Source organism: Saccopteryx leptura, chromosome 3 (assembly GCF_036850995.1).
Source record: "Saccopteryx leptura isolate mSacLep1 chromosome 3, mSacLep1_pri_phased_curated, whole genome shotgun sequence".
In the NCBI taxonomy this organism is placed as follows: Eukaryota; Metazoa; Chordata; class Mammalia; order Chiroptera; family Emballonuridae; genus Saccopteryx; species Saccopteryx leptura.
In genome coordinates, this window is record NC_089505.1 from 318,819,494 (window position 1) to 318,844,456 (window position 24,963).

The following is a 24,963-nucleotide window of genomic DNA, read 5'->3' on the forward strand; positions in this document are numbered from 1 at the left end:
AAATAAAGTAAAAAGTAATAGAATTAAAAAACTCAGATAAAAATAAAACACAGGTTGAAGTTTAAGCTTTGGGAATGTATGTAGAAATATTCCTCTGAGACAGTGACAAGGATGGTTGTAAATACAGATAGATACTGATTTTTCAGGAAAAGGGCCAGAGCTTATATTTATCAGTTTGTCTGTGAGATTAAAAGGCAGCAAAGGTATATTCTGTGTGAATGGTTGGGACAGAGCAAGGCATTTGACAAGCTTGGTCACATATAGAGAAATAATAAGAAAATTGCTTGGAAGTGGATAGGATTTTAAAGACAACACTGATTGAATTAAATTGTTTAGGTGATTGTTTTTGATGCTCTTATTCAACAGCAGTTCTGTTGTATGTCGTAGGTGCTGTTAGACCTCTGATACTATTGATTAACTACAAGTGATTTCTTTGCAAGACTCCAGCTGTCCTGATTTTTGGTATGCATGTTCAAGATGGCCATTTCTCATCACGTTTCTTTTTAGTTCTTATTTTCACTGTCTGAAAAATGCAGCCTTTTAATAGTCTCTCCAGACCCAATTACTTTTGTGAACTAGCTCCAAGACAAATTCTTCAGAGAAACTTTCAATTGCTCTTCTGCATAATTACATCTTTTTCAAAAGTCTATCAAATAAATTCAATTCACACATAGCATAGTTGCCAATTTCAAACTCACTGATCAACTGGTACATCAGACAAACTATTCTCAGGTAGCTGCATATTTAGCTACAGCCAATTCTTCTTCTTTTCAATATTCTTTGCTTATTATACCATTATTTGGATGGAATTCTAATGTATTGCAACATTTCTTTTATAGTTTACCAAGACACTTTTTTATTTATTTTAAAAATGAAGTTTGAACAATTAATATTGTTATTTAATGTGATAAAGTTACTTTTAAAGTATTTTTAGTTGGTACAGGGTGTTTCATTATAAGAATGTATCATATGTAGTTTATTTCTTATTGTTTGTTTTTCAGTTATTTTTAATTTTTCTGTTATAAACATCTTTGTATATACATTTTATTTTTAATTTTTATTTTTTTTAGTGAAAGAGACAGATACAGAGAGAGAGAGATAGAGAGAGAGGGACCGATAGGGATAAGCAGGCAGGAAGGGAGAGAGATGAGAAGTATCAATTCTTTGTTGCAGTACCTCTAGTTGTTCTTTGACTGCTTTCTCACATGTGCCTTGACTGGGGGTCTCCAGCAGAGAAAGTGACCCTTGCTCAAGCCAGAGACCTTGGGCTCAAACCAGTGATCTTTGGGCTCAAGCCAGCAACTATGGGGTCATTTCTATGACCCTATGCTCAAGCCAGCAACCCTGGCTCAAGTTGGTGAACCTGTGCTCAAGCCAGCAACATTGGGGTTTCGAACCTGGGTCCTCTGTGTCCCAGTTTGACACTCTAATGACTGCACCACCACAGGATGAGGTTGTACATACATTTTAGTATATTTGTTCAATCTAGAGAAGGTTCAATATGTTTTCAGTTGATTCTTGGACAATTTTGTTTTCTTTTAAGAAAAGTAAAACACACACACACATATCTCCTTAGCCTACTTCCTTATCAATTATAATTTCTCTCTTTCCCTTTCTTTTTTCTTCCCTTCCTTCCTCCCTCCATCCTTTCTCTCTCTTTCACAGTTGGAATAAAACTAAGAAAGTATTTCTCATATCAAGTGATATTAATATATTATTTTTGTAGTTGTATTTTTTTACTGTTATATCTTTATATGCTCTGTTTTTGGGGTAAGAGATATGAATTGTCCTTAGTGGTGAGCTGGTTATCCTAAGAGTATTTTCTATTGATTTAAAATGATCATAAACTAAATTCACTTATCTAATGTGCAGATTCTATTTCTGACTTGTTAATATATTCTTGTATTGGTAGTACATGCTTCTGTAACTAATAATAGGCGAGGAGGTAAAGTTTCATAAATACATTTTAAAAAAATACTTGATCATCCTAATAATTTTATTCTTCTTATAAACCTTTTAATCATTTTGCCAAGTTTCATAGAATATTTTTGTGACTTTGTTTGGAGTTGTATTATGTCTCTAGATTAATTAGGGACAAATTACATTTCTTACCAAATTAAGTTCTCTAGTTCAGAAATATGGTGAGTTTTCCTTTTTAAAATATTTTTTGATAAATATAATTTTAGTTATTTTCAGATTACAGTAATAGTACTTACTTATTGTAGAGAGCATGAAAAAGTATAGACAAATAGCCATTTCTTTTTTTCCTCATTTTTGGACTTTAAGTAGAGAGAGAGAGATGAGATAATCACACTCCTTTTTGAGCTAATTACACACCATTCATTCCTGGAATGATCTTTTAAAAGTCAGAAAAGGTTACCTGCTGCAACAAACACCTTCAAATGTCAGTACTCATCCAGTAGAAATTTATATTTTGTTCCTGTCCATGTTGGTTCAGCCAGAGAGAAGTGAGGACTCTGTTCCATCCACTTCTTCTAGGACTCAGGCTCCTCTCACGGTGTGGGTCTCCCCACCTACCCTGCCACACTCTTACAAGCTATGTTAGATGTGCCCAGAATAGTCTGTACAGATTTCTGCTTTTGTTTTTACTACCAAATAAAATAACTAGTGTATCTCATTTCCTTACTTGAATGTTCTTATTCAAAAAAAGTGTTCTATTAATATTTATAACTCCAATAACATGCATGGCAAATGATTTTAATTAAATAAATTGTTAAAGCCACAATTTAAAAAATACAAATGCCTATAAAAAGACTGGAAAGAAGTACATCAAAATGGCAAGCTTCAAATATTTTTACATAGCAAGTGTTATTTTAAAAGTCAGTAAAAAATCCCAAAAACTATAATAAATTACTCTAAAAAATAAATAAGTAGCTTGACTGGTGGTGGCACAGTGAATAGAATGCTGACCTGGGATGCTGAAGTACTAAGTTGAAAGCCTGAGGTTGCTAGCTTTGAGCATGGGCTCATCCAGCTGTTATATCTTTATATGCTCTGATTTGGGGGTAAGAGATATGAATTGTCCCTAGTGGTCAGCTGGTTATCCTAAGAGTATTTTCTAAGAATATCTTTTTTAATAAAAAAATTTTTTTTAATGTGAGGGAGAAAGACAGAGAGACAGACTCCTGTATGTGCCCTGACTGGCATCAATCAGCAAGCCCCCTACTGGGCAATGCTTTACACATCCAGGGCCATGCTCACACTGAGCTATTTTTAGCGCCTGCCGCTGAGGGTCCACACAGACCATCCTCAATGCCTGGGCTGATATGCTTGAACCAAGAGCCATGGCTATGGGAAAGGAAAAGAGAGAGAGATAAGGGGGAGGGGGATGGCTGGAGGAGCAGATGGTCACTTCTCTTATGTGCCTTGACTGAGAATTGAACCTGGGACATCCACACACCAGGCCGACGTTCTACCACTGAGCCAACTGGCCAGGGCCAACAAATTTTTTTCATTTCTTTGTTCCAATAGTTTTCTTTATCTGTTCTTATTTGTTATCCGTACATACTAGTTTCTGCATATATAGTCAGAGTTCATGCTATGGTTTCCTTTTAATAATAATAATAAAAAAATTAGAACACTATAAGAAGAATAATTACATAAAGCATAAACCCCAATTTTGTAGAAAAATCAGGCACTTACACACATCAGCTTTTTAAAATGTACTTGTGTTCATTAACATTTTTTCCTTTTATTAATGTTTATTACAAATTTGCATTTTTAAGTCTCTGTGATCTGAAACATCTCTTTGCTTTTGCAGTGGTCCAAGAGAGACATTCTTAGCACCTTTCATAAATATAATAAAAAAGTGAAACTTTTCTTAGAAATCAATGTAATTTAAATTTATTTCAGATTTGACAGGTTTCAGCTCTGTTAATTCTAGGGTTTCAAGCACACTGCCTTGAAACCATGTGTGTGGACATGATTTTCTCCTCCCACTTTCTATCTTAGAACCACAATGTCCTGCTCTTTTTTTTTTTTTAACTTAGAAAGAATCAGGAACTCAGACTTTTGTTAAAATGACCACAGTGTACTTTATTTAATGATTTTGGTACCTTGTGTTGCAATAAAATAAAAAAAAATCTACAAAATCCAAATATATAAAATTTCAAGTTTTCTTTCTTTTTTTTAAAAGTTTTACAAGAAAAATCATGTAACCAAGGAAATTTGTTCATCATGGAGCACTACTTTCCACTTCATTTAATCACAAATTGCAACTTACTTAACAGACCAAATTAACTATGGTACTGTAGTACACCAAATACTCCACACACTGTGCTTTCAACTAGAGCACGTGGGACCGTGGCCTTGGGACAGCGGCCTCCGACCAACGAAGAAGACACTCTTACAATCTGAATGCTAAAGGAATGTTTGGATACATGAAATTTGAATATATATATTTACAAGAAAAAATATTAATAAGTAGTTTAATTCTTCATTTTAAATAAAATTCCAAATACATTTGTACAATGTTCACAAAGTAAAACCACAAGAACTGCCAAGGTGACCATTTGGGGGCAGGCACTGTGCTCGTACGGGGGGGGGGATGTCACACAGGTCCCTCACACACACGCAGGCTCTCTCAGACCTTAGTTTTGTCATGGTCACAGGGGAAGAAGCACAGGAATGGCGATCAGAACGTCATGCAGAGAGCTGGTGACAGGGAACTTAGAAATGATCTGTCCATTCTCTTCAGTGTGCAGTCCATCTGCCACCTGCTAACATTTTCTTTTTCAGAGATAGGTTTCAAGCAAACAAACAAACAAAAAAAAGAATTGACCAGGGAAAGGAGCACAACATTCTTAAGGCAAATTAAGCAAATATAGAGCAGCTTCTCTTGGTGTTGAGTGGAAATAAGGATTTTTTACCCCAAATCCAACTTAGAAACAAACAAAATGAAGTCCAGCCTCCTGAGGCTGAGTTGCTTATGTTGGATACAAAGTTCTGAAAATTGATTTGCACCAAGTATCTTTTTGGAATTTTAAATGAAAAACTTGTTGGTTACAAAGTGCATGATTTCATGTTTCTAATTAAACAACAGTAGCTGAGGTAGTTAGATGTGAAACTGATTTACCTAAAATAACTGGAGAATGAAGGACATATGTCAATAGCCAAAATCCTTGTCATTTGAAAACATTTACATTGCGCAATGGTATAATGCTGAGCAAAATGCTTCTGTTTTCCTATAAGGTGTTATTAATTAAACCAGAAAATTAGTGATAGTAAATAATTGTTTCCACTTTGCTTGGTAAAATGTCAGTACAAACAAAGCCTGCATCCCCGGTAATTTTGTTTGTAACTCATACTTTCACCATTTCTGCATTGAAGCAATAACATAAAGTGACATTAGCTGTCATTATTAGAAATTTCTGGTCTCAATACTAGAAATTGTAAGAAGAATTTAAGAAAAACTGAGAAAAGTATCAATAAGAAGGACAATTTCACTCTTACTTTTACAATATTTTTGTCTTAGCCCTAAATTTGATATACTATTTGTTTTCACTTTGCTTGGTAAGATGTCAGTACAAAGCCTGCATCCCCAGTAATTTTGATTGTAATTCATACTTTCACCATTTCTGCATTGAAGTTATAACATAAAGTGACATTAGCTGTCATTATTAGAAATTTCTGATCTCAATACTAGAAATTGTAAAAAGAATTTAAGAAAAACTGAGAAAAGTATCCATAAGAAGGATAATTTCGCTCTTACTTTTACAATATTTTATTCTTAGCCCTAAATTTGATATACTATTAGGTTTCAAAATGGGAGAACCACTCTGGCTCATTGGTTACCTTCCTTGTTTTGTGAAAGGAAAAAAACCTCTTGCATATCCTTCATGATTTTTCTCTCCAGGTTACTGAGCTGTCTGGTAACTGAGAAGAAAAGCAGAAACAATTTAGCAGAGGCAAAGTTCTTCCCCAATGTCCTCTCTCTTCTGCCTGCCTTTACTAAAGAGAGGCTTCAGGTGGGACCTTCAATAAGCAATTGACCAAAAGCTTCATTTTTTTAGCTATCTCATACCATCTAGACATAAAAGGAGTTTTGTGCTAACAATATGGATATAGAGAAGTTGGGATACATTCTTTTTGAGCAAATGAGAATTTTGCATGCGTTTTTATCACTTGTTTATGGGACAGAATATTAACTGGAAATAGCTATGAAAGTTGATGGTAACAGTCATAAAAAAGCATCACACACGTTAGTGATTACATAACGACTGGTCCATAGCGGTATAATCACTTCTATTCTGGCTGGAAAATAGTTTTCTAAGAGTCTCTGGTTTTCAAAGAAGACTCTGGAGACTTTCATGTGGACTGGAAAAACCTTAAAAAGAGTAAAATGAATGGGGCATTCAAATTTTCTTTTCCCTAGCAATTAGATGTATAGCTTATATCTAATGTCATGTCATTTCCCCATGCTTTATGCTCTAGAAATTAGAGTCTACTATTTCAAAGAATTGTCCAGTTCTAACACTATTAGATTCTACTTTGCATCTTTGTGGTAACATCTCCCAGGGACACATTCTCCCCATTGCCCTCCTTTCATCCAAGCCTGTCCACCTGAAATCCTGCCACACCTGTTCTTATTTCCCAGCTCTCATATCTAGTCAATTTCAGTTTTCTGGTGTAGAAACAAAGACAATAGATACGTCCCTTCATAGTAACAAGATACCGTGCTGCACTTTTTGTTGAAAAAGTAGTAATGATAGTAACTATCTAGAGAAGTCCATCTTATTTTGATTTACTTCTCTATACTTATTTGGATTCTAAAAAAAGAATATATGTATCTAAGTCTGGTGCAGTGACAGAAATTTTTATTAATGGATCAAATAATGCTTAGGTTAAATTTATGCTTCAAAAAGCCTGGTACCATACATTAGAAATGTTTAATCAATCTCAAATTTTCAGCTTTTGATATACCACTGGCAACTAGATTTTGGAATCCAGAAGAGATTATGTTGAATGTGTACATCGTGTCAGCTCCAGGCACAATGTGATCTTTCAACCCTCTTATCAAGATAAACTTTCAGAAACTTTTTTTTTGTATTTTTAAGAGCATGCTAATTTGTTTTGTAAAGGAATATAATTATCACATAAGGGCACAATGCTGATATTTATGTACAACAACTTTGCTTCATGATGTCACATCATTAAAACATTATCTGTGTTGTTATTAATGTTCATGAGTCTATTCTTACTTTATAATATTGCCTCCATGGCTCCAAAAATCATGTTATTTTGCACTAATTGTTATCAGGACTAAGTGTTTAAGTACAAGAAAACATGTTTCTGTGGAAGGAAGTTGTCCAGGACAGTCTCTGTGGTGGTTTCCCCACGCTTGCTCTTTAGCTGTACTTCTGTCTATGTCCATGCAAGTAAGTCATATGTATATCAATGTGCAGCTGACACACACACTGTGTAAACACTTCTCTGAAATGTTTTGAAATATTTATAATCTGGAAAATGAATGAACTCAGAAGTTCCAGGCAGAAATAAGGCTTTACATTCTTTTAAAAGGTTGTAATGGGAAAGATGTGTCATCTTAAGGGATGAAAGAGAATCCCACCATAAAACAAGACCTCCTGATAGTGGGTTCCAGACCACTACTTGGCAATTAATAGTATTGAACCAGGATGTCATGCACTTATTCTAAAAAAATCTAGTGTGGCACCAAGCATGCAAACTCCTTAGGCATCAAAAAGAGCCAACTTTTCGGGACACATTTAATTAAATATTTTGTAAAATTCGGTTTAAGTTAAGAGGAAAATTGTTATTCTATATGAAACATCTCAGTGTTTGCATTAGAGTTGATTTTCTCATTAAAAAGCTGATAATTAAAGAGTTCTACATAGACTTTATAAGAAAAAGCTTCACTTTCATTAAATGATCAAGAACAATCCTATTCTTTGCTTGGTGAATTATAGCTGCCTCCATCTCCTCTAACTATATCCTGTTCCTGGGCATGCAGGTTCTCCTTCTTGCTAATACTAGTAGTGATTAAATGTTAAAACACTTTGAGAACTGTAAGTACTCTTCACAACACCCTTATGAGGTAGGTAGATAAGTATTATCTCTCTTTTACGTATGGGAAAAATGAGGTGGACTATATGTTTCTGAGGCTCAAATGACTGACCAAGGATGAGAACTCGAATGCTCACACCCCAGACCCTGTGCTGTTATCACTGGACCATGTTCTTCCATGCCCGGGGCCCCAAAAAGGAATCTCTTCCAGAGTGTAGAAGTATACTGTATCATAGAATATATTTAAGTATATTTTAAACAGTTGTATTCAACTCAGGGATTTTGGGTTTTCTGTTAAAAGCCAAAAATTTCATTCAATTATCATCTTATACAAGATAATTAGAAAAAAAAAAGCGCCTAATGTTTTGCAGTTGTCAATTGATTATCTCTTTGTTGTTAAATCACCTAAACATTGACTAAACATCACATCAGTAACATGAAGACATAAGTGATTTGATTTTAATGAAAATCTCAAGGAAAAAGTAAAACTAAGTTAAATTGGATTTGGGAATAGCGGCTTTGTTGTCCCGGCAGCTTTCATGATTGTGAGACTAGCAAATTAGGCCTGCCCTCCAAAAGAGAATGTACAGAACACAGCATGGAGCCATGACACCCAGTAGCTGGAGCCCTTTGGTACACAAAGTAAAATATCCATTTGATTTCTGGGAAACTACTGTATCTGATGGCAGCAAGGACTCAGTGAGGAAGGGGACTACCTAACTCATGAAGTTATTCTAAGTTGGCACTAAATGTAAGATTCGACACAATTAAAACACTTCTTAAGAACCTACAAACATTTTGATTTTCTCTGGCAATCATATCATGATTTCTACCTTCCAGTGCTCCGTGTGCCTGCTTGTTGTCAATGCTGCAGGACAAGTAAGTTTTGCAACATAAACATACTTAAAAGAAAACTGGATTGAATAACTTGCCAGTTTTTCTGCCTAGCTTCAGAGCGGTAAGTGAGGTGAGCACACAATTTGAAGAAATATACATGCTCATCAATCCAGAGTCAAATCAGATGAAATATGGAAGAAATGTTCACAAATAACCATGAATACAAGAGTTGTAGGAATATCTCAAACATTCTTTCTGAAAAGTGAATTTTGCTTGCATATCATCTTTTTCATTTTTCCTGTGACTATAAAGGAAACACCAGTCTTCCACTACGTGATAACCAGTTGGTTTTTGGCAATCAGAATGACATTAACAAACCAAAAAAAAAAAAAAAATGCATCTTTTTTTTTAATTTGGGAGAAAAGGCTTTTACTTATATGAACTTTAGAAAATTCACCATGAAATTACTGTATCAAGCAGTTTAAACTATTTTTATGCTTAACAGTATAAGAAATCCTTAAAATCAAGACTCCCATTCGAAGAATAAAAAGTTAACAAATTTGTATTTCCTTTGAACAATTCTGTTAAACTTTGTGAATGACTAATAATATGAAAAAAGCAGAGGGGTAATTATAAAATTACAAAAGATGGATATGGGCTAAGTGAAAAGGCTCCTTGCTAGGAAGGGGCAGAATAGCAGGCCTCCAGAACTTTCATTCTGAAGGAGTTCTATGGTACAATCACGTCTCAATACACCTACGACGGCCTCTCAAACATTTTCCATTCATGTGTTTGTTGAAAGTAAATAAAAATCAAAAGCATTTTTCTGCATTATTTATTCCTCTTTGCACAACAAAGAGATTTTAATTAGCAGCAGAATATCACCAGCAATAGATTACTGCACAAGAAAGTGAAATTCCATTACCTATAACGCCTGAGCATTGTCTGTCTCTCTAGACAACACCAGACAGCCAAATAAAAAACTATGTGGTTCAAATGCCTAGCTTCTCCCAAATATCCAGACATTTGACATCACAAAACCCAAATTTACTCCTAGAGGGACCTACTTCTTCATTTTTCATTGGGATATTTGCATTCATGTGGACAGTTTTTATTTTTTAATAACACCATGGAGTCCACTTCAGTTTAGTGAAGATGGTTTAGCAATCTTCTGGAAAATTCAGATGTTCAATGCCCCCAATGAAAAAATAATTAGCCATGAGGAATAATCAAAGCCTTAGGGCTACCAATGATCTAGTAGTTCAGTCTGCATTGAAAAATTGCTTTTCTGTCCACTTTTTTTTTTTACTTCCATTATTTTGAAAATCATTCTCACAAGAATTATTTTTCTAATTTAGGGATAGATGCACAGACTAGGTGATGGCAGAATCAAGATCCAAAATATGTTTAAACACTTCAGTTAGTACTTGTAAACTTAGTTTAGTGAGTGTGAACACAGAAGTTCTTGTGAATGTCATGGTATATTTATAATGAGGTCATGAACAAGGCCATGGTAACCCTGAATCTCACTGTTGCTAAAATCAAGCATAATTCGATGGTTCATGTTCTACAAGCATGGGTCCTTAGAATATATTAAAATATCTCATCTTATAATCCATCAGAAGTTGTTGCCATACAGAGCCATTTGGTAGCACAGGGGCCAGTGACCAAGGAGAATTTTCATGGGCAAAGCTCCATTTAGTCTTAAATATGAAACCATTGAAATATGTCCTATCTTGTGACTTCAGTCATGTCGTGGCCTTTCATAAGTGGACACATCTATTGTTACATTAATAGAAACCTTTTGTCCCAATACCACTTATAGTCACTCTTACTCATAAGTCTTATAGAAGACAATTGTTTATTGCTTCTGTGCCTCCACCAAACAACTCATGGTGTAACAGACTATCTTTGTGCCTACTTTGGTCTTGGAGTTTAGCAATTTAATATTTTCTTCAACTTGTTTGTTTTAATTGTTTTGCAATTGAAAATAAGTCATAAAATAGTGGGCCATTTTTTTTATGATTAAATTACCATCACTGTGCCAAAAGCTAGTTCTGAAATGACTTGCCAGAGGAGGTGATACAGCATGAAAATGGTGTGTAAACCTGGGGCTATTGCTCAGTGGCTCTTGGTACATCTTGGAGATAATCAGCAAGATGGTCACTTAGGAAGGAGAAACGTCTATGAAACACAAGGAAAATTATCCTTGTTTCTTATTATATTTCTGTTAGATTGCTTGTTGGATTAATCTGGTGATTTTTACTCATTCATCTACAGTTAACTTCTAAAATTGTTATACTGAAACAATTAGACAACTTTATAACAACATATAGATACCTGACTTTGTTGCAAACTCTAAAACCATAATGTGAAATCAATTCAATCTTATCTTGCAGCTCAAAGGTTTCTTTAAAAACAGCAAAGCAAGTGGAAAAGAAGCATGATTTTTTAATTATGAAACTATATGTCTACTTATAAGTGAATTAAGAATGTGAGATTGGTAATTTTAGAGCTTGCAACCAAGATTTTGCAAGGGTCTAAAAACCAGCAGGAGAGCCAATTTCACATACAAATGCATCTCAGTTTGAAACTGGCAATGTCACTGCCTAGGAAGGCAGGAATCAAATTAATCAATAGCTATATCCATGCAGATTTTTATCTCTAAAATTGAATTATAAATTTGATTTTTATAAATTTGTTATTACAATGCTGACAGTGGCACTTTCAAAAAATGAAGTTAGGGGAGTAGCTATACTCAGACAGATCAATCATTAAACAGATGGCAATTCCATTTTTTTTTCCATTTTCAAACACAAATAGATTTGTATTCAATTAAAGCGAGTCCCTGTGACCCAGCACCCATTTTCTGAGCTATGCAAGTCGTCAGGAATCCATTGATTCTTTATTCCTTTCTTACCCCCAAAACAGTGCTTACTGGCAAAAGCAAATGAAGTGGATGGATATTCATAACATGAATGATGAGGAAGCAGGTAGCACGAACTCATGAGTGCTCTACTTCCCAGGGGTCTCCTTCTCCAGGCCTGGGCACGTCACCGCACCACACGCAACGAAGTGCTCCTTTCCACTAACTGATTAATTTCCCCTTGCAGTAGCTAGGCTACAACATTATAAGTCAAGAATTTGCAAGATTCAAGGGTCTGTTGAATTAATTAACGCAAATCACCTTCAGTAAAACTCGACAAGTTCCAAGACGGTTCTGTAAAAAAAAGAAGGGAATCGATGGCATCAGCAATATGCAGCTGTGACAGTCAAGGTTGCTGTCTGAGTGTGGTTCCCCTTCCCCTTTCTTAAGGCAGGAAAGGTTTCTTTTCTTTCTTTCTTTTTTCTTTTTTTTTTTTGTACAAGGCACCAAGCCTCTGATTCTGACCAAGGAAAATGTTTCACCCCAGGCTTTCATAACGTCCCTCAGAGATCCATTTCCTTTTTTATGTACAATACATTAGAAGGGTTAATAAAGGAGTTGACTATTTTAGTTCTTTGAAAGAAGGATATAAAATGAAAATTCTTTGACTAGCTGACAGACCTTTTTTGGTTACAAAATGATGTACTTACTATTGCTCCCAACTTGAATAGAATAAGAATTCACAGGTTAATTGTTAAGTTAATGTCTCAGCACCTAACACACCCAAACATAAATGCTCATTTTCCAGAATTGCATTAGAATGAAATGTCTATGTTCATTAAAATATGTTCTACTGGTTTGTAATCAAATAGGAATTTCTTAAAATAATGGAAACCTGAAATATATTTTTAGCACAGTTAAGGGTGTTTTAGAATCTACTGGTATGAATTAATTTGAAATAATTAAGTGTTGATTTGATGCAACTTAACACCAAAATGCCACCTGAACAGTTAGATTAAATTAGCTTAAACTCAACATCTTCATTTGTTAGTATGTGTAGCGGTTAAATAAAATAAGGATTTGATTAGTTCCATTTTAATGCAAATGAAGCAATAAAGAAAGAAGGGGGCTATCAGCCTAATTTTGTAGATGAGTGTATAATAAAAACATGAAACCTTACATTTTCTGAATTCTAATAACAGAGTTGGTGACAAACTTTACTATAACACAAGAGAAAATTTGTGTTGGTATACTGTAGTGGTAATAATTGCTTATCAACTAGGTTAATTAGTTTTGATGTTAACCTTTTTTGTTAAACATGATCTGTGTTCTGCAAACACCCTATCAGTAATTATATTCTTCTTGTTGATGCAATGGCTAAAACAGCAGTAATCAGGGTAATGGGGGTATAAACCTAGAAATCGTGCCTTGGACTTCATATCATTATTAAGTCAACTGTTTTATTGATGCCTAATGAGACTCACCATGGAGTTCTTCAAGTTATTTGGAACATGTAAAAATTAATATGTTTTTCTTCTCTTGTTCTTTTTACTCCGCACTATGGTTTTATATGTTCCCGGCCAGAATTATTTTACCTAGAGAATATTAGTTAAATGAGTTAATACTTATCTTTAAGCAATAAACTCCTGAGGTATGTGGAAAACCAGTCACTGTGGGCCACATTGCAGAGAGTTGGACTGGGTGTAACGCCAGTATGAGTACCCACACAGGGTGGGTCTTGTTGTTCTGACTCTTGATGGTAAGGCAACAGAAAGTTGCTTTTCTGGGCATCCAAAGTATGGCTTTAACCTTTTAAGTTGAAATAACTGAGGTTCATAACTGGAAAATTGTTATTCCTAAATATTTATAGTATGCTGGAGACATATTGTTTGTGCTAATGAAGGATGTTTCCTGAGGAACAGACAAGTAGCCTATTCAAAAATTCTTCAGACATTGTAAAGGCATTTAATTTCATGCCTCTTCTCAAAAAAATTCTCAGGAATATTCCCAAAGTTAATCCAGAGATGATTGTGTTGAGCCAAATATTACATGCCAAAGGAGTTTTTAACTTTTTTTGTTGCTTTGTGATCTTGATTTAAAAATATCTAGTGCTGGAGCAGCATAAGAAGAAATTGTAAAATTACTTTTCTCTTTTTTTTTTTTGCCTAGTCATCTATTGTTCATTTATGTTTTATTTATGTCTTTGCCTCATGTTTATCATTGTGTGTAGCAATTGTTTATTGTGAAGCTTATACAATACAATCTTGGAAATGCTTATGTTTCTTTATTTCTCTAATACATAAGTCAAATGCAGATATTAAAGACAAGCAGTGTGGGAGAGCAGAAAAGAAGTAGAATGGAAGTCAGAAGCCTCTTATTCTGCTACGAATAACCAAGTGTGAGCTGCTGGAATGTGGGATTCCTTTTGTACGTGCCAGTGTATTGCCCAGCAACACGAATCATATACATCATGCTTTTTGAATGAATGACTGAAGGAATTCTGGTTACAAACATTCCCTGATCTCTTTGAAACTCAGTTGTGTCATCTATAAAATAAGTGTGCTGAAATAACACTTGAATCTCTTTTAGATGTTATTTTCTAAAGAAATTAGTGGCTTCTAATTTAATTTAACTTCATAAAGATCTGCTTAAATCTTATCAAAGTAGGAAGACAGATAGATAATTACTTATATTTTTAACACATTAAGTTCAAATAGATCACCATCAGGGTTGAGAAAATTTTTGATTTATTATTGGCTATCTTTTTAGCATCACTTCAAACAGCAATACACACCACTTACTATATACAACATCATTAAATGGGTTATAACTGTCTTCCTGTAAAATGCATATATGTTACATCTAAAGTAAGGAGGGAAATGAAACAATATTTTAAATCAATTCAACAAGTATTTGCCAAACATTTGCTATATTCTTTACATCTAACCTTTCAATGTAAGATAAAGTTCTTAGATTTTTATGATGGGTCAAGCTAGTGGTATATTAACCCTCTTAAATGTTAAATTTTGTGAACTGCAAAACGTTAAATAAATAAAATTTAGGGAAATAGTATGGCAACGGGATAAAGTAATGACACTTCAAATATTTGTTGACCTGTCTTTTCTTCTTTTTCCCTTTGTTGTTCTCATTTTTATCAGGGTGTCAAAATAAGTAGCGAGGTTTAGTATTTTATAGTTTGCCTCATTGGATGACAGTAGCATACATGTATAAAATGCAAGAAAAAAAACTATCAAGTTAATTTATATTATTACTTTCTTTCGTGTATAGTAGGGTAATGAAGAAGGACATTTTTCTGAGATGGAGAAGTAGCATTGATCAGGTTACTAAGAATTAGGGGGTTGAAGTAAAAATAAGTTACAAGTGATAGAAATTTTCATTTCTCATTATTGACTTTTTTATTTTTATCATTTCATTTTGCAAGGCATCTTTAACTTTTAAATTAATTTTTCTTTAAAAATTTGATTGTCAGACCATGGTTTTGTTTCCAGTGAAACTTGCCAAATCAGAAATAGATCTGGTGGAAATATATTCTTTGATCTTCTAGAAGGATTTGTGGTTGTTAAAAGTTGTTACAAGTTGTGTTCAACTCTCAGTTCCCCTACTTCCTAGCTGTGGGACCTTTGACCCGTTTGTTAATATCTCTGAGTTTAAATTTTGTCATCTGCAAATCATCACTTAACTCACAGGTGGTTTGAGGGTTGCATGGGACAACCTACATAAAGGTCTTTAACTCAGCACTAAGCATATAATAAGTTCTTGATTGTGATACTGGCAATATGGGGAACTGAACTGTAAGAAAATCTAAAAGGAAAAAAAACCCAAAGCAAAAATTTGAGTTAGCCAGTGTTTTTCATATATTACGTCAGTAAAATATTTTTAGTAAAACAATTAAACATTTCAGGGACATTAAACCATCCCTTATTTAGCAGACATAAGCCAGCGAAGGTTGACTGAAGCTTTTCACATTTCCGTACTAGATCATTGCATACAATATAACCAAAGTTATATTTATTTATTTAATTTATTTGCTGTGGAATCTAGAGAAAAAGCTTCAGATGGATAGTGAAACAATGTGATGCCTCAAACACTCAAGGGGGAGTTTCTGAACTCATTTCTGTGGGCAAATGGCTGTTTGCCACTTCTTCTGTTTGGCTTTCTGCTGTGAGAGCAGGTTGTGTGTGAGCTAACCTTACTGTTACAGTTGGCAAATTAAATAGCTCACATTATACAATTCCACAGAGTTTTACTTTTGAATGAGTAATTATAATGTTGAGGCTGTTGATACAGTCACATATTGAGACTTTCCATGTATCCATTTTTAGAGGGCATCTGGGCAAGACCTCTATCCATAAAGAGCTCTGCTGTGGACAGTGTTGTCTGCCTGAGTAAGGAGAGGAGATGCAGCCCGATTGAATCATTTCACAGCCTGAAACAGGTAAGGGCTAGAGATTTGGAAACTGGGGTGGGGGTGGGGTTGGAGTTGGTCCTTAGTCATTTTGAAATGCTCCAGCTTTCGATGGGGGAAAGAGTGTGATGAGTCACAAGCTTGCAAAAGCAATCATTTTGATTGTTTTCAAAATGACATTGGATTGCTGAAGATAAGTGAACATGAGTTGATCTGCATCCATCACTGAAGTTATAGAAACAACCACTTCAGTTCTGCTGTGTTTTCACCATGCACTTACACCATGCTCTGAGCTATATGCCTGAAAGACAATCGGAGCTATTTTTAAAAAGGCTCTAAGGAACTGTCCTCAAAAACATAAAAATGCAGGCATCTCATCCTAGCTTTCTATAGAAACAGTACTGGCTAATGGAAAAGATGTGTGAGAATGCAGAAGAATACATATTTAGTCTAGAAAATGGTTCATTAGAAAAAAAGTATCTCCGAATTCTGTTTAGACATTTGTGTCAGAACTTCTTTCTACTCAATGGCATTTGGTACATTTAAATACAAATGTGTAACCTTACACAATCTGGTAAGGACACCAAAAGTTTCTTTGCTCAAATCAATCAGTTCAGAGAAAGAAACTTTGAAATGACTAGAAGTTATTCTTTTCAACTGCTTAAAAGATGAGATCCTTAAGAAGTGATAAAGCTCATTTGAACTATAAGTGTTAAATTATATCAAAATATTTCCATCTGAACAGTTTACAGGTGTTTTTCTATCTTATAGACAGGTACTGTAAGCTTGGGCTGATATTTAAAAATAAGAAGGAAAAAGTTTTTATATCTAAAAGTTCATGTGTCAGTAACATACCAATTTATATGCATAAAAAGAGAGTGTATACTTTACCCTTTTTATCTGCTACTTTATTGTGTATGTATATGATATATAGCATATAAACATATATTTGATTCCTCTAAAGGAATCCAGTAAACTCATGCCCACAGAGAAAAAAATCCAACATTTCCAGTTTCTGTGCTAACCACGGTTTCTTTCTTTTGGTTTCCCCAGTTATACTCTGTCAAGGATTTAATGGCAGATTGAAAATTAAATGTTAGGAAGAACTAAAATATAAACACAAATATCAAACTTTGTTTCTTTATTCAAATGTTTCTTTAAATCTTAATACTTTAAACTCTCTGTTATCTGTTTATCTGGAAACTGATGAGTTGTCGTCACCACGCAGTCTAATGGCAGTGCTTTCTAAGTCATGGGATTAAGATTAAATCATGATTTCCTTTGGAAGTAAATTACTTTTTGTTCTTATAATCTTGAAAAAAAATTTAATTTATCACAGGTAGAAGATGTCATTTCCTTACCAAGAATTTTTGACTAAAACATAATCTTCAATTATGTTGGATAACAGAGTATTTAGAGTATTTGGGAGATCATTGAAAAATTCAAATTTCTTACACCCTTCTGACTGCATTCTCACCTCCAAGACAAAGCACAGTACATTATTCTTTTATTATTATTCACATAGCACTTGTTTTGACTCTTAACATGTTAAATCAGTGGTGAAGTAGAGAAATAATTTAAGACTTACATGACTGAGGAGTGATGGGGTGTTTGAATTGATTGACACTATTATACTGTTATCTGTTATTTTACTCATGGAATCAAAGGTATAGTTCAACTCAGCAATTCAATTTTCAAGGATCATTAATTAAAAGTTGTCTTGGAAATAATAAAGCTAATAACTCATGGTTCTGTACAAAAGTGAAGAATTTGTCAATATAATCATTTTTTCCTTCTACAGTGGGGGTAGGATATTTTCACCAACTGCTGACAGGAGGAGTGTCTTCCTGGGCCTTTACTGGTGTCTAGGTAATCTTTCAACATCCGAACAAAAGATTATTGTCTTTTAGTGAAAATCTTGCTTGGAGGATCAAATCATAGTATAATAGGAAAGTATGTCTACTGATAAAAATGGTCTATTTTTTAAACATTGTTTTGGGTCTTTGTACCGAAAGACGTCCTAGGTTGAGTGCTCTGTCATTTCCTGTGGATGTCATCATGGAGAGAGCAGTCTCTGTATGACATACCCATTAAAGGTGGTGGCTATAGAGCTTGACTATTTTAAATTAATTTGACAGTCCCAATAACTAGATAATTAAGTTAAACTGACTTTTTTTCCTTCCTTCCTTCCTTCTTCCTTCCTTCCTTCCTTCCTTCCTTCCTTCCTTCCTTCCTTCCTTCCTTCCTTCCTTCCTTCCTTCCTTCCTTCCTTCCTTCCTTCCTTCTTTCTTTTTTTTTTTTTTAAGACTTGACTAATAGTTAAGATATCAGTTGGGTTAATATAAAACCAGGGAAGGAAATTTAAGACATCTTCCACTGTGGTCAGGTTTGTACTAATGGAAGGATGAAAGTAACCATTTACATTTTTGACTCCTTGGGAAACAATGGCCAGTCTTGACAAGCCCTTTCTAGTTAAGCTGATTCTCTTATCACCTGATATTCTGATAGCACCCCTGGCCAGGTTCCTGGGGGCACTGACATGACAAAGTAGGGTGATCTTGTAAGCGACTGTGTTCTCAATCTGTGGAGGCAGTCTGATGGAATTTGTGAACCAGTTTCTAACATCCCAAGTAAGTATGATGCTTAAAGTATTTCAAACAATTCCAGGTCTATAAAAAAAGTGATGATGCCTATATGTATACCCTATATTTTTATTACAAAAATATTGAAATAATCCATGAGTTATTCCACTTTGCACCAACTATAAAAAAATACTATCAAAGTTTGACTGGCACTTTTAATGCAACAAAAAGCACCATGACCGAGGACACTGGAAACAGAAAGCAGGGAACGCTTACTTGCTGTACGGAGGTATTTAAAACCAGAAGCTTGTTGTAAGAGTACAACTTTACAAGTGATTCAAATACAAATCTTAGCTGGATCTAGTGATAGCCCTCAATCAGTTCAGAAGGGTTTTCTCATAGCATATTCACTGCATTTGTCTGCTCATACTTACTAAAAAGTGTCCCAAAGCCTCTAAAAGACACATCACTTTGACCTTGAATTGGTGGTGGTGGTGGTGGGAACCTGTACACAGCGGAGAACTTGATTGTTCATTCCAGCTTCTGCGTTAGTGGGGCTCATGCCACTCGTTCTCAGTGATTCAAGGCTTCCATGTCAGTCCCGTGATTGGATGGTATTTGGCACTAGAAAGATGGGGCATGGTGTGTTCTGAAATTGTGCCTGCCTGAGATCACACAGAGCCATGCATTCTGCGACCTGAAACATCTAGTACAGCCCGAACCTCTTCCTCTGTTCTCCTTTTATGTTCCAATGTGAGGGCACAGACTGGAAATCAGACGCTCGTTTTGCTTTCTCCCACTTCCTTTTCTTGTATGGTATTTTGCATTTGAATACTGAATCATGATTATGATTTAATTTACATCACTAAGTTACCGAGCTCCTTGGTCTTGCCAAAAGCCATACATGTGCTGCATAGGATTTCTGTCATAAAAGATATTCTCCACTGAAAATTTAAAATAAAAAAAAAGAAATCCTGAAATGTGCTGAAAATGAACCATTCCTTCAATTCTAATACACATGTAAACACACTTGAGTTTGCTGTCCATTGGACAGGTTTTTCACACATGGTGTTGGTTTCCAAGTGAGAATGGTTTATGAATTCTTTTCTAAGCAGTACTACGTTTTTTTTCTGGAGTCTTGAGGAATATATTTTCTCTCTCTTTGTTTTTATATTCCTGTGGGAATCCAAGCTTTGCATCAAGAAAAATTACCTAAGCTATTTTGACAGAGGACTGGTGTTGTGTGTGTGTGTGTTAGTGTATGTGTGTGCGTGTATGTATGTGTCTATGACTGAATATATTTTTATGCAAAGATCAGTTAATTTCATCAAAACGCCCAATTGATCAGAGGCAACATTTTCCACACTTATAGTACCCTTGGGTAGATGGGCTGAAAGACAGTGTAGGAGAAGTTGGTAGCAACAAAGAGTCCTGCTAAGCTGGCGTGATCCTTCTCAGTGGAGCAGGAGGCTGTTGGGGCTGCTGTTTTGAAAGAAGGCCAGCAGCAGGCAGTCAGCTGACAAAGGGTCAGACAGTAATGATGATGACAGTCAGACTACAAACATGACAGCTCATTTCCCTCCTCTAGGGTAGAGTTTCATTATTGCCACAGCCCTGCTCTCATCCCTTTTCTGGCAGTTGTGGCTCCTCCAAGTCTTTCTGTTTTATAAAGTGGTTTCATACTCCAACCGCTCCTGAATAAGGGCATCATCTTTGTACTGCAGCCTTGGAGGAGACGGGGAACATTCAAAGGCTAAAATGGCCTTTCGGAGGCTTCGGTCCAAAACATGTCTCTCCCATGCTGGGTACCTATTCCTGAACAGGTCAATTTTAATGACAGATTCTTCAATCCGTGGTGGGCGAGATGATGGAGTAGATGGAGCTGTGGGTCTTACCTGAAAAACAGGTACACACCCATCCCGCTCTGCAAATTTCTGGTCGCGGTCACTGGCAACACTGCGGTTGTTGGAGATGGACCGCAGAGTGCTTGTGGCCACTTCTGGAGGCAGAGTGAAGGCAGAGACTGGGTCCTCACAAGCACAACTTGGTGACTGCCCAAATCTGGGTCCATTGGGATGAAAGAAGGCATAATACATCAGCATAAAAACAACTCCAGTTAAAAAGCTGCTGAACACCACACACAGCGCTGGGATGGCAAATGCATCTGCTATCTGAGGAGCCTTGTAGAGGTACCAAAGAGCACTCAAGGCTGTATTTTCCAAAAGGATCACAAAATAGTAAATGAAGAGCCTGCAGCGTGTCCTGCCTTCTTTGACATTGAACCAGCTGAAGATGTAGATGATCCCCACCACCATGTCAAACACGATCTCTTCCCATTTGGTGATGCAGAATTCTGTCTCACAGTGGACGATCCAGAAGGTCATGATGCACCAATGAAGGACGATGAAGATCCCAAAATACAGCTGGAAAACTGAGGCAAAGAGGGCAAAGGTGATGACCCTGGCAGCAATGGTGAAGAAGTGCCAGCAGAACTGGATGACAACAGCCATGTAGCTGATGGGCTTCTTGTCATCTCGAGAGTCCCGGAGGGCCTTCTGGTATGAGGCTAAGGCCCAGGCCAAAGACACGAGGGAGGCTGCTGCTGTGAAACCTATAAAGGCAAACAGGAAGACATTCTGTCAAAAGTGAGATGCAGTGTTGTCTCCTGAAAATAAGTCATCTGAGCTGGGGCCTTAAGAGAGGCTAGCTTTGACCTCAGCAAAACTTGTAATGGCTTTGAGTTTTAGCTGGACTAACCACTCAGATAGGGCTCCTAGTATCTTTCCTCTATGGAGCCAACCATGTGGAGAAGTCATGAAATGGGAATGCTACTCAATACAATCATGGGATATGGGATCTGGAAATGGGGTGGGGTTTAACTTTTTGTGTATTTGGGTAAATAGACTGAGGAGGTAGTTTTGTGTAGTGGGAATATAATCATGGATTGGAGATTAACAGAACTTTGTGGCTGTTTCAACATTGCCACTTACTACCTGCACCTCTTTGGACAATTGTTTAAACTGGTGTTCTCATTTATAAAGTAGATGATCTCCAAAGCTCCCTGTCAGTTTTGAGAGTCTGTGATTGAAAGGCATGAATAATCCCAGGAAACCTGAAAGGCTAGCTGGTTCACTTTTCTGCTTTTAAATAAGAAAGTTGACTGTGTCTTAAACATAAGAAAAGGAGTTCATAGAACCTCCCTGGCAGTGTTTCTTGTGATACCTGGTGTACAGTTTGTACTACTATAATCTGATACTCTTCTTACAGTTTTTTTTTGTTGTTTTTACTGTATTTTTCCAAAGAGAGAAGTTGGGGGTCACAGATGGCAGACTCCCTCAGGCCCCAGACAAGGATCCACCAGGCACATGCCCACCAGGGGGCGATGCTCCATGGGGCGTTGCTCTGCTGAAACCAGAGCCCTTCTAGAGCCTGAGGTGGAGGCCATGGAGTCATCCTCAGTGCCCAGGCCAACTTTGCTCCCATCCCATGGAGCCTTGGCTGTGGGAGGGGAAGAGAGAGGCAGAGAGGAAGGAGAAGGGAAAGGGTGGAGAAGCAGATGGGCTCTTCTTTTGTGTGCCCTGACCGGGAATCAAATCTGGGACTTCCACATGCCGGGCCGACTCTCTACTGCTGAGCCAACTGGCCAGGGCTCTTTTTAAAGTTTTTGAATATTCCTTATTGCCTTTCCCTTGGAAGAAGAAATGTCTGCTCACTCTTATCTCTTATTCTTTCATAAATTAAAGATTGTACAGAAGTCACCTTTTAAGCATTTCTTTTATCATTTGACTGGGTCTATTTGGTTAGCATTGCTCCTTCAAGTATGTTTACAAAATTTAAAAAATCATTCGTATTGCTTTCCTCCATTCTCATTCCATTTGCCTTGTCTGAAACATCACCTCTATGATTCAGACTTTCACAGGGCTTACTAACAACACACTGGCCTCTTTGAGGAGATCGTTTGTTTGGAGACTTCCACTTTGTCACTGAAACATTATATCAACTTACATCGTAGCTGGTTTACTTAACAAGTTGTACCAAGATATACCGACCAACACAAAAGGTTTTGTGAGCTCTCAAGTTCTGCTGGCTTTTCTTCACCAGACTTGTGACTAATCATAATCAGTTCACCTTACAGTCTTTCTCTTCCTATGGAAATAATAGAAGGGGGATTGCCAAGAATTTATAATGGATGTGTACTATTCATTTTATATTATGATAGAGAAAAGCTGTTGTCTATGTCCTTGAAAAATAAAATTAAAAAATGACTCATATGGGAAAGAGCTTACTAATTGAAAAAATCCAAAAAATAATCACCAATAAAATTTTTTTTTTCCGAACATCCACTTCTCATCTCTATTCCCAATAAAGCCAGTAGAACACCTACATCTTACACTGGACCTTCACTTTTTTTTCTGGCCAGCACAAAAATATTTTATTACTATTAACTCTCGGGCAATATGGCAATGTTTCTAGGTCAGTTAGAGACTAGTACACAAAGGAGTTTACTTTAATATAATTCCTATACAGTGGAAACATCTGTGTCAATTATAAAGCAAATTCATGAGTGAAAAGAGAGGGAAGGAGCAAACATTTACAAAAGAAGAAAGGAGGTGAGAGGATGGGATATAAAAAGTGATGGAATAATGACTGTGTGACAATATACTTATTAGTTTAATGAACAAGAACAAAAGTGCTATTTTAATTTCAACACCTTTGTGTTGCATAGAAGCTGCTCATGACTTCGCTTATCAATACTAGTAACAATGGTACGGATTGCTTCTTGAATATATTGTGTTCGCCTTATGTGTTTAAGTTGTGCACAGATCACTGCTTCTCTTCTGGCATAGCCCGCTTTTTTACACCCGCCCACATCCTTTAGAAAAGAGCTATGTATAGTGCCACCTTCAGGAAGATTATGGCATTGTTGGTCAGGCTTGACCTAAACAAGATGGAGTGGACATGATGTCCCAGGATTGTCAGATCTGGGTACCAGTTTGCCCAGGAAAATGTTATTAAAGGATATTTGTCAAAGGGTGAAAAACAGTAAAATAATTTTACACCATATCATAAAATTATCTCTTGTCATATTAAACAGAATTTGAAAATTAGCTTAGTTCAAATTTCACCATATTTTCATACCTCATGTCTTTTATCAGTTCAGCCTGCATTTGACACTCTAGGAATCTGTTAAGACACTTTTCAGGCAGTAGAAAAATGAAGACTTTTCTATCAGCTTTGCTTTCTATGTATCTACCAACTTAAAAAGTCTAAATCAAAGGCAGATTTCATGCCCAACATGGTCACTTTCTTTATTGATTCTGTGCTTTTGCAACAATTAGAATTTCCCTTGTTCATTTGATTATGATTTTCTTCTTCATCTATTTAGCAATTAGTTTTTAAAGGACAAATATATGCCTGAACAGAAAATATGTGGCCATTTTAGAGTTACTCCTTATTACAAATTTATACCTGCCATGAAATGCTTAGTTTTTTGTTTGTTTGTCTTTTTGCTTTTTACAGAAATAATATCAGCTCACTTGTTTCAAATGCCAATGAAGATTCTCTTGGCAAAGCATTGCATTATTAGAGTAGAGTTCTTTGGAACTTCTGATGCAAAGTGGCATAGTGCTGAAACATAGAACTCCAAGCACTCTTTTAGCTAATAATTTATATTTTAATATTTTATTTGAAAATAATTTCAAACTTACAAAGATAAAAATAGTAAACTGAACATTTGTATACTTTTTACCAGATTGTCATTTGGTCTCATTTGTTTCACAGTTTTGTTCTCTCTCCTACCTCTCCAACTATTTGAAAGTAAATCGCATAAATCATGGCTTTTATGTTATGAATTCTGTATACTCTCAAAATTCATAGGTTGAAAACTTGTCCCCTACAGGTGATGGTATTAGAAGGCAGGGCCCTTGGGAGTTGTTTAGATTATGAGTGCAGAGTCCTCATAAATGGCATTAGAGCCTCATAAAAAAGGGTCCAGGAGATTCTCAGCCTTTGCCACCATGTGAGGAAAGAGAAAAAAGGCTTCGCTGTGAACTAGGAAACGGGTGCTCACTAGAATGTAACCATTCAGGCGCCTCCAGAAAGGTGAGAAATAAATTTCTATTTTTTATAAGCCACTCAATCTGTAGTATTTTGTTATAGCAGCCTGAATGGACTAAAACAATGGTCCTTTTCCTTAAAAAACATCAATG

The 24,963-nt window shown here is 35.9% G+C and overlaps 1 protein-coding gene across 2 annotated transcripts in view; it reads right to left on the reverse strand.

The window, feature by feature from the left end:
- Positions 1-9,592: 9,592 nt before the first annotated feature.
- Positions 9,593-24,963, reverse strand: part of XKR4 (XK related 4) — a 481,088-nt gene continuing 465,717 nt past the window's right edge. Inside the window, exons 3-4 of one of the 2 annotated variants that reach the window (XR_010750485.1) lie at positions 19,189-21,365; positions 9,593-12,100 (exon numbers count right to left, since the gene is read on the reverse strand). Coding sequence is in view for 1 of the 2 variants with exons in the window: in XM_066379049.1 (XP_066235146.1) it covers positions 20,419-21,365 (947 nt within the window). In the remaining variant the exon portion in view is untranslated. Of the gene's footprint in view, positions 12,101-18,515; positions 21,366-24,963 lie in introns of those variants that run through there. The other variant, XM_066379049.1, reaches the window with a different exon arrangement.